The sequence below is a fragment of the Ciona robusta genome, chromosome 4 (assembly GCF_009617815.1).
Source record: "Ciona robusta chromosome 4, ASM961781v2".
NCBI lineage: Eukaryota > Metazoa > Chordata > Ascidiacea > Phlebobranchia > Cionidae > Ciona > Ciona robusta.
Genome location: NC_143238.1, coordinates 5,033,096 through 5,047,440, shown reverse-complemented (window position 1 = coordinate 5,047,440; position 14,345 = coordinate 5,033,096). Strand labels below are relative to the sequence as shown.

The window sequence follows — 14,345 nt, the reverse complement described above, 5'->3', positions numbered from 1 at the left end:
TCTTGACTGAAATATTTGTACTTTCGTGTGTTTTGAATCTCGCTCGTTTGAGAGTGTAAATATTTCAGTAATATTTCTGTTGCCAAGATAAAATTTAAAGTAGTGCTCACGCTGGCAACTTATAACATGTGAAAAGACCTGCAGTATTGGCTTTTGTATGTTTGTGAGTTAAGATGGATTGTATTTTTGCTTGTTGTGTAGTTGGGATTTTTATGCTTATGTTTTCTGTGGGTTTAAGTGATTGTAATATTTAAAATTATATAATATTATATTAATAGGTAAGGATTTAAAAATCAAAAAGTAACAAGTGTTTTGCCCTGTTTTAATATTGATAAATATTAAATAGCGTTGTATTATTAACAATATAATCAAGTTTAACAGGGTTTAGGGTTTCTCCTTCTTTTATTGAGTAGGCAAACCAATAAACCAGATATATAGATTGCGTGTACATGCAGTGTCATCTTGTATTTATTGATTTTTTGTGTAGAACGGCAGCAACCATATCCATAGTGCATGACTGACTGCTTTATTTTATGACTGTAGTGATGCTGTCAATATTTATCTGAATTATGGGTATGTAATGTTTAATTGAACATCTGTTCGATTTACTGTGTTTGCCGCTCTAAAATTAGCTGTCATTGATTGATTGAATGTTTAACGCTGTTGGTACTTAATCTCATTTTTAACTAAAATATATATACTGTTAAAGTAATTATACCGAAGTATATATATTTAACAAACAATATCAAAAATTGCTTAGTAAGTGTTGCCTTTCTAAGATATGTATTTTTTAGACTTGATTAAAAGAAATAGCATTGTTTATTGGCGCAAACGGTTTTGTTTTGTAATCAAGCAGTAATTTTGTGGTGTTACAATAATGTGTTAAATTTTTCCAAAAGTAAGCTGTCTAATATTTTATTAAAAAAATATTAGACAGCTTAAAATAAACTTTGTGCAACTACTGCAAATAGTTTGAAAAAAATGGTTTCTCAAACAAAAGCCTAATAAAACCAACAATGTACACAGGTACAACTAGTTCTTGTTTTGTAAAACTTAATTTCAAACAAGTGTTAACATATGGCAAGCTCCCCAAAAACTATGAATGGATCTCCCAACCCAAAGAAGAAAGGTCCAAGCTTCCTTAGCAGGAAGACGAGGAAGAGCAAGGATGTTAAGGACATGATCACCGAGGCTGAGCTGTTAAAGAGAGGAAGTATCACACCAGAAGATACTTTGAGATTGACGTGTTCAACCGACAGTAAGTCTGGTGTATTTAGAAAATTGCATCTTTAGTAGATTTAAATTTGGTATGTTTTTTTTATTTCATTATGGAAGAAAGAATATCAGTTCAAAAATGGCTTTACTTGTGAAAAAAATATTATTTGTCCAACTGAAATATATGTATATATATTAGTGAATTTAATATTAAAAAGGTCCCTTTTCGGGGTAAATAACATGCATATCTAAACAAATGTTCAGCCCAACTATCTATTTCTCCAGTAGCAATGATTTAGGATTTGATCGATGTGACATTACGGGTAGATTTTATTACCAAATATTTGACAAGTTGTTAAAATGAAGTAGAGCAGACTGGAATGTTCTAATGGTATAAAAAGCAGTGAAGGTTTCTGGACAGTGAACGAGACAATTTTTCTTTGTTCTAATTGTTTCTAAGTTGTTGCTTTCCAGTTATGTTTTGTTGCCTAGCAACTGTGTTGCTGTTTGTTCAATGAGTTATAAAGCAGACTTTTGTTAATGAATTATTAATGCACTTGCCTTGAGATTGCTTCCAGGTTTTGAATTTTTTAAATTAGTTACTGTGTCGCTTATAAATATATGCATGGCTCACACATTTGCAGTAATGTTCTTATAACCACAAATTGTTGTTACCCCATTTAGTCACCACAAAGGAACTGCAGGTGTTTCTCCCCGCACTAAATATATTGCTTGTACAGATTACTTATGCGAGGTTGACGACAACATTTATGGCATCGACTTTACTCGGTTCAAAATCCGAGACCTGGAGAGTGATACTGTGTTGTTTGAAATATCTAAACCCTCTAAAGGTATATGAGTATTATTATATGTAAACTTTGTTAGCTGTTCACGTTTGAGCCATTTATTTAACAATATAAATTGTAATGTACTTGTTTTTTGACTTTATACAGATTGTTTATTTTAGGTTTTTGATTTCTCATTATGCACCAAAGCCCAAAATCTTATTTCTACCCTTTTTTATAAAGTTAAAATGACATGAAAATGAAATTCATAACCTGAATTTGCAGTACACTCAAAAAAGCATCTTTTCTGTTTGAACTAACTATTACAAATACGATTGGCAAATATTGTATTTGTTCTGCAAATTAAATTGCTCGTTTTAAAAAAGTCAGTTTCAGTTTTGTGACATTTGTTCTAATAGCCACTGCTGTTACGAGCATTAATTATTAATTATAAGTGATGTGTCAAGTGTTGTATATGGCTCCCATCAACACAGTTAATTATCCACCAGTTCAAGTTCCTTCTGTTAATTGAAAGTCAACGTTTAAACTAAAAAAAATGGTGTAATACTACCTGTCTTAGTGTCTTGCAATGGTTTTGACATATAACCTTTAAAATGAAATAATAAAGCATCGATAAACCATAAAAATAAACTGTTTTTTACCCCTGAACAAATTTATTCAAAGTTGTAAAAAATCTTTTCTGAAATATTAAAAGGTAGCAATATATTCAGGTCAATTTAAGCCACATTTAACATGAGTGTCAGCCCTTCTTTTTTATTATTGCAACTTGTATTTTTAATTGAATTTCAAACAGTGTGCTTACATTACAAACATGCTTTTAAATATTAAGTTTGTTTTTATTGTTTTCTTACAGAAGAGATGCCGGACCTACCAGGCAGTGTTGACGTGACCGACCCAAATGCTGGACGCTTCGTTCGTTATCAGTTTACCCCTCAGTTTCTTAACTTGAAAACTATTGGAGCCACGTAAGTTATACATAGTTGTGACATTTTATTATTTTTTTTTGCAAAATCTGGAGTGACTTTAATACAGTTCCACTCATTGTTGTTATACATATGGAACCTCATTGATTATTGTGGTAAATGCTGTATATTTAGGATCAGCGTGTTTGTAACACTTTGGCAGCACGGTTGAAACTGTTTTAAATTCAAACTATTGTTTTAAACATATGATGTTGTCACTGTTAGCCAAAAGCTTGGTTGACAAATTGACAATGTCAATCCCTAAGCATTTAATTATTCAGTTTAGATATGCTTTGTTATTTCACCCTTTGCCCAATATTCAGTTCTTATTAATACTTTATACTACAATGGCAATCTACCAGTGATTTTATATCTGAGACTGTGTGTTTATCTTTTTCATTATTTATTAATCAGATATCATATTGCATTTGAACCAACTTATCTAATCCCATGTATGGAACAATTGAATAAACTCTCTAGGTGTAACTTTATGATACACTAGTTCAATTTTACTTTACTTCTGAAACAGACTGTAGTAGTTACCGAGTTCTGAAAAAAAGGCGTACTAAATTTAAGCTTTGCGATAATTACTGGAATTAGCATCAGTAAATATCTATGCGGGTAAGGTATCAAATCATAAAGTGGCAAGATGACACACAGCATGAAACACCTGAAACTTATGCCAGAGTTCGCCCATTACCCTTAAAACGTAAATTTATTAAACTTAACTAATTATTTTTTCAGGGTTGAGTTTGTGGTTGGAGACACACCAGTTCAAAGTTTCCGAATGATTGAACGTCATTACTTCCGCAGTCAACTGCTTAAAAGTTTCGATTTTGACTTTGGGTTCTGCATTCCTAACAGCAAGAACACATGTGAACATATCTATGAGTTTCCCAAGCTATCCCAAGACACAAGTAAGATGGATTGAAATATTATAAGATAAAGTAGGAGAGAATCTTATTCAAATTGAGAAATGGTGGTGCATTGTTCAGCGCTAATTTGGAAACATTATAAATTATACATACGTGAAGTCCCTCATAAAATTATTCTTGCGGTAAAGTAATGGTTTATATTATATATATACATTTATACCTTAATTTTATATACACAAAAAGATATAGCTTATATACACAACAAATAAAAATATGTTTTTTCTTATTTTAACAAACTGAATGACTTAGTATATTTTGGCACTCCTTGCAAGATGTGAGAAACAGCTTATGTCAATATTTGCTTTCCAGCTTTCATTCTTTTAAAACTTTTTACGCGTGTCTGACCGTTTGTCAAGTCACTCTACTAACAAACAGAGTTTATATTTAAAAAGTCCGATGATATAAGCGTTTTTTTTAAACAATACTTTACTAGTAAAAAATGTGGTTACCGTTGTAAAATGTAGAATACGCTATTTTAATGTAATATGCTCTGTGTGTTTGTATAATCACCTAACAGCGGGGTAAATGTTTTGAGTGTAAAACTGCATTGCTAAACATAACCTGCTGAGGCAAAACCAAGGTAGCTAATGTCACTCTTAAAAGTGTCTTTTTTATAATTTTGCATGCTGTTGGACATAGACACATTTTTAAAATGTTTAAGCAAACTCATAAATGTGACATAGGCTACCGTGGTTTTACCTCAACGGGCGTCAGTTATTATCATGCCACCCCTTTTCCAAATGTTTGTGTGGTCCTAGGAACAAAACATTTATGCAAGACAGGGCTTTATTTAATGTTTCCTTATATCTGTATTGCTTGTAAGGTACCCGTTGTGAATAATATTTATTGTATTTGCCTGAATCATTTTTTTTAACTTGTAAGTATTATCTGCATGTTTGTTTGTAATGTGTATTGATACCTGACATTTTGTTAATGTTTCCTCTATTAGAGTTATTTTATCTTAGTTCTTGTTAAAGGAGGCAATCACATTATATAACAATTTAAACCCGTTCTTGACGAACATTTTAACACAATGTTTTTATTTTCAGTGCAAAAAATGATCAATTCACCATTTGAGACCAAATCTGACAGCTTCTACTTTGTAAACAACAAACTAGTGATGCACAATAAAGCAGACTACGCTTACAACGCAGGATTGGAATAACAAAATTGAATCAAATCACTCACAGTGGTGCTAATTTACTTTACCAGACTTTGTTTTCTATTTCTGCATTACAAGTATTATTTTCCACCATGCTTACAGCTCTTACTCTCTCTTTTACAATCTCATTGCGCACTGTGTATCAAAAGTCTGCCCAAAACATACTTTTTTTGGTAGCCCAAAGCACAAGTTTAGCCCCTGCAGAACCCTGAACAAGACCCTTGTGAATCCCTAATTTTTTCTGACATTTTGCAACCGAAATTGTACATATTCCCATATGCACTTAACGACTACAGACATTGCGATAGAGCATCCACGGTACCCAAAACAGCCTCACGCTTGTTGCTTAAAATTCAGACATTTTTTCTATTTTTGGTTTCAAAGGATTATAGATAGCGATCCGAATCTATTCGCAATAACATTTCAAGTTCCGTTTGTACAAAATTGACCAAGTAATTGCTTTTGCATTGGCACATACGGTGCCGTATCGTAATCCGCATACGAATATCGATTTGCTTGTACGCTCGCAAAACAATTGCTTTCACTCGCAGCGTTGCTATCGGACACCCGTTTCTATAGCAACCAAATGCACATGACGTAACGTCGTTAATCCGAAAATGTGACAATAGTTTTTCTGGTTGGTTCATTTAAATAATCGCAAATATAAATGCGCGCATTTGACCAACCCGTATTTCTTGTGCTTATTTGCGTATTTGTATCTGTGTGGATTTGGCGGAAAATAAATATCCTATGTTTCATCAATGTCTGATCGATGGAATGATCTTCTTCGTTGGTTTTAACATAAAACCGGGGTACTTTTGATTTAATAATGCATAGGCAAATATGTCATTTCGTCTTCAGATTAACCTTATTTTACAAAGCGGGGTATTTTCTCTCCACTCACTTTGGGTGATTTAAACACGGATCAAAGCTTCATCATTTTAAATTATTTAAAAATTCGCCCACAAATAATTAACATGTGTGGTAACTTATAAGACACGAAAGAGTGTATAAAACCAGAGGGGAAATTGCTCAACATTCCAGATTTAATATGTATGTTTGGTTGACATGTAATTGCAACCTACGCAAAACGCGTGGGACGTGCAGATTTTGCCTTCGGCGTTTCGTTACTTCGAAATTGTAAAACCCCCGATGCCATGTTATCTATACATGTTGAGAGGAAATGTCGGGTTATAAAAGTCAGCGCATCGTTAAATAAATCGTACTTTGATATGAGGAACTTAGCGAGCGAAGAGAATCTTGTGCATGTTTATAGTCGTGCATATTATAATGTGTGAGCGCATAAGGAAACGCTTAGTAAAATAAAACAAAGGATATATACAGAAGCTGATCTGAGTCATCTGAGACACACGCTTAGTAACATAAAACAAAGGATATATACAGGATCTGATCTGAGTCATTTTTGTCTGCAACACAGGATTTTAAAAGCAAATAATCATAACACATACAAAGGCAATACTTCCATTAATCTTATATTCCCAAGGCACTACGTGACAAGGCCGCGTGAGTTGGTTTGCAGTGTTGTTGCTTTTAAACAGCTGTGTCGAATGCCCCTAGCAAGGACGAAGCACGTCTTAATTTATTTTACACGTCGGCGCTTTTACATGTACTTATCTGAAGCAGGCAACTTGATCTATTCTACATTGAGATTTGTACAGGGAGTATGTTTAGAAAGTCAGATCAGCACATATCGTTTTAGAATCTGTTGCAAACCGTACGCAGGCCTATTAGGTTAGTGGTAGGAAATGGTCTGCCACGCCCTGCCTCACTGGATTCGCATTTGTTTACTTTGTTTAATTTTGCACCAGTTTATACGCACGATTTTATGTATAAACAAACTGGTTGAAAGATAAAAGAAAACTAGCACAGTAGGTAGAAGCGAATTAAATTGACAATCCTGTAGTTCTTTTAGGTTTATTAAATATTTCTTTTTCTAGGTTTAGTGTAAGATTACTACGTTTAGTAAGTTACATTATTGTCAAGTAATGTCTCAACCAGCCATCGAAAACCCGGTAAGTTATTCAATGTGAATATAGTAGGGTGGGAAAGATGGGACACCCTTTCATTCTATTTTCTCGTTCCATTTGGTAGCAAAAAAAAAGATTAGCCTATACAAAGATTCATAAAACCGTATCCTCACGACTAAAATAGAACTTCGTTAATTGTTAAAACACGAACAGGATATTTGAATATTATGTGCTAAAAATGACCCATCTTTCCCCATAGACTATATTATAGCTGGGTGGGGAAGATGAGACACTTTGTCAGATAAGACTTTTTCAATTTTTTTTACTCTAAAATATGTTATTATGCCTCATTGCTAATTCAAACACGTCTGTCTCATCAAATCATGTATGCAGGTAATCCCATTTACTGAACATATCAATGGAGTTTTTCGTGGACGAACTTTCGTCATCTCCGGTACAATCTTACCAAATGCTACCAGGTATTAAGTTTTAACATTATACGAATTGTTTGCAGCATTTTCATACCGACGTTGGTTCATACTATTCTATCAGTGTAGTCTATCAATGTTAAAATGTGTGCAAACTTTACAGGACAAGTGTGTACACTAACACCCCCTATATTTGCGTGCAAATAATAATAGGCTATACAAGTGTACTGTTTGCTTTCGCAGCATAGGAGGCATTTTCCTTCTGGCTTAAGATTTTATACAAAAATGTTATCTTTAATTTCACAGATTTTCTGTCAACCTAATGTACGGAGTTGACAATATCGGTTTCCATTGTAACCCGAGATTTAATGAAGGCAACATAGTCGTGTGTAACAACAGGGTGGATGGTGAATGGCATACTGAGGAGAAAACACCGCCAGGAAAGTTTCCATTTAAAGTCGGTGGAGATTTTACAATGATGATACTTTGTACAGAAAGAAAAATAAAGGTATAGATTTTGCATATTGTAACACTTTCTGTTACAGTGAACTCCTCGCAAATAGGCAAGTAATTACGTCTTTAAACGTGGTTAACCTGCTTCATAACAAGGTACGGGTTCGAGGACCGTTGCTTCCACCATTTTGGGCGTGTGTGCTTTTGGGCAAGACATTTAACGATGCCAAACAATAAGTTACATTCACTTATTCAAAACTGACATTAACATTTTCAGGTTTTCGTCAACCAAAAGCACTTGCTCGGTTTCAAACACAGAGTTGAACTTTACAAGATTTCCAGAATTAATGTCGAGGGAGATCTGTCTGTGAAAACTCTTTCATTTGGCATGCTAGGCAGTGTAAGCATATTTAGAACAAATGCTTTCTATTCTTTATATATATAGCTTTTTCGTTAACTTGTTTAACGAGTGGCGGGGCAACGACAATCAATACAACACGAGTTTTTTTTTACAAATCTATTGCCGGCTTACGAGTTATTATCACGTACGTATCATTGTGGGTTATTATTTTTTGAACCAGTAAGCTTCTGTGGGTAAGTGGGCCGCTTACCACTACTATATCACGTTTTAAACGAGACACTCTTTAGTTGAAATGCATAGTTGCTCAAGTTTCATGGTGTGGCATGGTGTAAAACCTCAACTATGTGGATTAGAACAGAAGAATTGGCGTATGTTAAGTTCTAATTTATTTATATTTTTCAGTACCCCGACACTGGACTTGAGATACCAAAGCCAGTAAGTAGTCTACAACTTGATCCAATACCTTGATAGTTAGCACAATCCTAAAGTTATAGTCGGGTAGGGAAATGGGACACCTCTTCTTTATATTTTCTTGTCCCATTTTTTAAACAAAGAAAGAATTATAAAAACCGCATTCGCAGGACTTCTTTAGACCGTTGTTAATTGTTAAAAACACAATCAGAATATTCAGATGTAATGAGCTAAAAATGACCCGTCTTCCCCAACCCTATACTATGTCAAGACTTTCTCTCTCTATATATATAGTAGGATCGGGGAAGATGGGACACCTTTTCATTCTATTTTCTCGTACATTTTGGTAGTAAACAAAAAACATTCAAAGAGTTATAAAACCTTGTCCTCGCGACTTTCATAGACCGCTGTTAATTGTTTAAAACACGATCAGGATGTTTGGATATTTTGTGCTAAAGGTGTCCCATTTTTCCCCACCCCACTATATACCAACATTTTCATTGAAAACAAATCTTTAAAGTGAACTAAACGACGTTAAAAATATATTTCTTTATTAATTCGACCCCAACTTTTCAGTTAATCACCAAATAACAAGGAAAACGTATTATTTAACCTCAAATAGTTGTAAATGTTTTGAATTTTCAGGCTGTTGATACCTTGGTGGCAGTACCGTATCCTAATATTAAGTTTCATGACGTTACTTTTATTGGAAGACCCCGAGGAACGTAAGTTCTTGGTTTTCATTAAACAAATTTTTCGTTCAAGCGGTCATAGCCTAATCTAATAAATGTAAGTCTTATCCTCGCGTGGGAGGGTAACGACTGTCGTAATAAACCCGGGTGTTATGTTTTACACCGCTCGTGCCAGGTTAAGAGGTAGAAGGTATGTTACTTGTGGCCAATTATGGTATGGGGACTTTTTCAACATGACAATTGCTTATTATTCTGTTATATTTTTTATAATTGGTTTAAACGTTCAATAAAATAAAAATGCTTCCACTATGCCCATTTATATGATTAGTCTAAACATCAGCAAGTATTCGACCCCTTTTTTTATATAAAGAGATACTTCGCGCCTAGCAGTTCAGAAATCGTGTTATAACATTTAGCCTATGGCATCCTGGTTTATCATTTAATTTGTATCCTTATATTACAGGTTTTCGATTAACTTTCTTGGCAAAGACAGCAACAATATAGTGTTTCACGTTAACCCTCGTTTCGACGAAAAACAAATCGTTAGAAACTCGTTACTGGACAACCAGTGGGGTAACGAAGATCGAACACTAAACATGGATTTCCCGTTTACCCCAAATACTCCTTTTATGGTAAGATATTGGGTTTGGGGCGTACGTTCTTACTTGTCGAAACAGTAGGAACGCAATTAACGGTTATAAGTACTCTGATTTTTTTAACCATTTTATTCTATATGGTTGAGGTCGCGCGGAAAGAGCTCCGGGTTTACATCAGATTTAACTCCTTGTCGCAATAGCAAAGGCAAAAAAAAAACAGATGAAAGTTATAATCTTTTTCTTGCTCTTTGCAAGAGGACAAATTTCAAACGCCATTTTTGTAGATGTACGCGTTTGTAAAAGCAGCCGTGTAATAAGTTAACAAATGATTCATAACTTATAGAAATCATAATCACACTTTAAATACACAGGTGGTGGTAAAAGTTGACAAGAAAGGGTTTACTCTTATGTTGAATGGCTTCCACTTGTTTAACTTCGCTCACCGTTTCAAACCTCTGCGTAACATCCGATCCGTGGATTTTAGGGGTGACGTCAATATGCATAAGATCATATTCAACTAGATACAACAAACTGAACATTCACTTATATACGGTGTGCCTTATATACTACACATAGCTTTGGTACAATGGGGTGTTATATACCTATCTTATAAACAAGATACTTCACATTGTTACATGCCACACTAACAACTTTATAACCATGTATACTCATCTTAACATCAAACAAATCATCAAAACAATGAATGTTAAAACAGCGTCATGGCGTGTAGCTTTCCATTAAGCATAGATAAGCAGGGTACTGTGTTGGGTGTGTATATTATGAAATTGAATTAATAAACCATACTGGAACATCATGTTACACAGTCTGAGATTACTTTACTTTGGTTTACATTAATGAATTGTTATACCATAGTTTAATAAAGAAGTTGTATTATTAAACTATGGTTATACATATAGGCTACAAGTTGTTTACAAAAATAACTCGCATTCGATTATATTGTTTAAAGTTAAGGTCAAAGTCCATAATTGCAAACGTGTCTGTTTTTGTTGTGATGGTTATCCTTCAGGTTTGTATTGTAGACGTTGGAAGCAAGTTATTGCTATACAAGCATTCCCGACTCGCAAGTTTCTGCCTTTTTCTTGCTGCGCTGTTATGTTTTGTTTTTACCTTCATAAACAGTTGAGTAGATTAGAAAGTGGTATTTAATTATAGCAGAACGATAAACGAAAAATTACTACAAACAGTACAGTAATATTTATTTGTTATATAGCGTCTAATATAGATTTGAAAATCCGAGAAATTGCTTTACATGAATACAATATGAGTAGGCAGTTATCGAAAACCCGGTAAGTGGCTGCTTTAAGTAAAATTTTCTGAAGTACATGGGTCCATGAACTTTTTTAAAATTTTTCTGCTGTATATAAGTCCATGAAATTTTTCATATTTTTCAGATGTATATGAGTCCATGAAATTTTTCATATTTTTTTCTGATGTATATGAGTCCATGAAATTTTTCATATTTTTTCTGCTGTATATGAGTCCATGAAATTTTTCATATTTTTTCTGCTGTATATGAGTCCATGAAATTTTTCATATTTTTTCTGCTGTATATGAGTCCATGAAATTTTTCATATTTTTTCTGCTGTATATGAGTCCATGAAATTTTTCATATTTTTTTTTATGTATATGAGTTCATGAAATTTTCTTATATTTTTTCTGATGTATATGGGTTCATGAAATTTTTTTATATTTTTTTTGATGTTTATGGATGCAATAAACTTTTAATATTTTTTCTGATGTATATGAGTCCATAAAATTTTTAATATTTTTTCTGATGTATATGAGTCCATGAAAGTTTTCATATTTTTTCTGCTGTATATGAGTTCATGAAGTTTTCATATTATTTCTAATGTTTATAAGTCGATGAAATTTTTCATATTTTTTATGTATATGAGTCCATGAAATTTTTCACATTTTTTCTCATGTATATGAGTCCATGAAATTTTTCATATTTTTTCTGATGTATATGGGTCCATGAACTTTTTTTATTTTTTCCCATGTATATGAGTTAATAAAATTTATCATATTTTTTCTGGTGTATATGGGTACATTAAATTTTTCTTATTTTTTTTTATGTATATGAGTCCATAAAATTTTTCTTATTTTTTTTATGTATATGAGTCCATGAAATTTTTCATATTTTTTCTGATGTTCATGAGTCCATGAAATTTTTCATATTTTTTTCTGATGTATGTGAGTCCATAAAATTTTTCATATTTTTTTTATGTATATGGGTCCATGAAATTTTTCATATTTTTTCTGCTGTATATGGGTCCATGAAATTTTTCATATTTTTTCTGATGTATGTGGGTCAATAAAATTTTTCATATTTTTTCTGATGTATATGAGTCCATGAAATTTTTCATATTTTTTCTGCTGTATATAAGTCCATGAAATTTTTCTTATTTTTTTATGTATATGAGTCAATGAAATTTTTCATATTTTTTCTGATGTATATGAGTCCATAAAATTTTTCATATTTTTTCTGATGTATATGAGTCCATGAAATTTTTCTTATTTTTTTTATGTATATGAGTCCATGAAATTTTTCTTATTTTTTCCTATGTATATGGGTACAATAAATTTTTCATATTTTTTCTCATGTATACGGGTACATAAAATTTTTCATATTTTTTTTGATGTATATGAGTCCATGAAATTTTTCATATTTTTTTATGTATATGAGTCCATAAATTTTTTTAATTTTTTCTAATGTATATGAGTACATGAAATTTTTCATATTTTTTCTGATGTATATGAGTCCATGAAATTTTTCTTATTTTTTCTGATGTATATGAGTCCATGAAATTTTTCTTATTTTTTCTCATGTATATGAGTACATTAAATTTTTCTTATTTTTTTTATGTATATGAGTCCATGAAATTTTTCTTATTTTTTTTATGTATATGAGTCCATGAAATTTTTCATATTTTTTCTGATGTATATGAGTCCATGAAATTTTTCATATTTTTTCTGATGTATATGAGTCCATGAAATTTTTCATATTTTTTCTGATGTATATGGGTCCAGGGACTTTTTTTTATTTTTTCCCATGTATATGAGTTAATAAAATTTATCATATTTTTTCTGATGTATGTGAGTCCATAAAATTTTTCATATTTTTTTCTGCTGTATATGAGTCCATGAAATTTTTCTTATTTTTTCCTATGTATATGTGTACAATAAATTTTTCATATTTTTTTTCATGTATATGAGTCCATGAAATTTTTCATATTTTTTTTATGTATACGAGTCTATGAAATTTTTCATATTTTTTCTGATGTATATGAGTATGAAATTTTTCATATTTTTTTCTGATGTATATGAGTCCATAAAATTTTTCATATTTTTTCTAATGTATATGAGTCTATGAAATTTTTCATATTTGTTCTGTTGTTTATGGGTTCATGAAATTTTTCACATCATTTCTGGTGTATATGTGTAGATGAAATTTTTTAGATTTTTTATGATGTATATGAGTACATGAAATTTTTCATATTTTTTCTCTTGTTTATGGGTTCATGAAATTTTTCACATTATTTCTGATGTATACCTGTAGATGAAACTTTTCAAATTTTTTCTTATGTATATGAGTTCATGAATTTTTTTTATATTTTTTCTCATGTATATGAGTCCATGAAATTTTTCTTATTTTTTCTCATGTATATGGGTACAATAAATTTTTCATATTTTTTCTCATGTATACGGGTACATAAAATTTTTCATATTTTTTTGATGTATATGAGGTCATGAAATTTTTCATATTTTTTTATGTATATGAGTCCATGAAATTTTTCTTATTTTTTCTCATGTATATGGGTACAATAAATTTTTCATATTTTTTCTCATGTATACGGGTACATAAAATTTTTCATATTTTTTCTAATGTATATGAGTACACGAAATTTTTCAAATTTTATCTGATGTATATGAGTACATGAAATTTTTCATATTTTTTCTGATGTATATGAGTCCATGAAATTATTCATATTTTTTATGTATATAAGTCCATGAAATTTTTCATGTTTTTTCTGGTGTACATAAGTACATGCATTTTTAAAAATTTTTTCTGGTGTATATAAGTCTATGCAATTTTTCATTTTTTTTCTGATGTATATGAGTCCATGAAATTTTTCAAAGTTTTCTTATGTATATCAGTACATGAAATATTCATATTTTTTACTCATGTTTACGAGTCCATGAAATTTTTCAAATTTTTTTAAATGTATATGGGTCTATGAAATTTTTCGTATTTTTCCTCATGTATATGGGTACATGAAATTTTTCATAATTTTTTATGTATATATATGAGTCC

At 31.5% G+C, this 14,345-nt stretch overlaps 2 protein-coding genes across 3 annotated transcripts; both read left to right on the top strand.

Moving 5' to 3' along the window:
- Positions 1-995: 995 nt before the first annotated feature.
- On the top strand, positions 996-5,838 carry LOC149736957 (protein unc-119 homolog B-like). Of its 2 annotated transcripts, XM_089877176.1 has the most exons (5): positions 997-1,258; positions 1,956-2,066; positions 2,875-2,986; positions 3,728-3,900; positions 4,968-5,838. In XM_089877176.1, exons 1-5 carry the CDS (start codon positions 1,078-1,080, stop codon positions 5,081-5,083), a joined length of 693 nt encoding a protein of 230 aa, XP_089733302.1. In that variant the 5' UTR covers positions 997-1,077; the 3' UTR covers positions 5,084-5,838. The 2 variants fall into 2 exon arrangements, with proteins under 2 accessions (XP_089733303.1, XP_089733302.1); XM_089877177.1 differs by lacking the exon at positions 1,956-2,066 and having other exon boundaries at positions 996-1,258.
- Positions 5,839-6,964: 1,126 nt separating this feature from the next.
- On the top strand, positions 6,965-10,823 carry LOC149736956 (galectin-8-like). Its single transcript, XM_089877174.1, has 8 exons — positions 6,965-7,113; positions 7,462-7,547; positions 7,803-8,004; positions 8,227-8,349; positions 8,713-8,745; positions 9,367-9,446; positions 9,877-10,045; positions 10,381-10,823. Exons 1-8 carry the CDS (start codon positions 7,087-7,089, stop codon positions 10,528-10,530), a joined length of 870 nt encoding a protein of 289 aa, XP_089733300.1. The 5' UTR covers positions 6,965-7,086; the 3' UTR covers positions 10,531-10,823.
- The last annotated feature ends 3,522 nt before the right edge of the window (positions 10,824-14,345 follow it).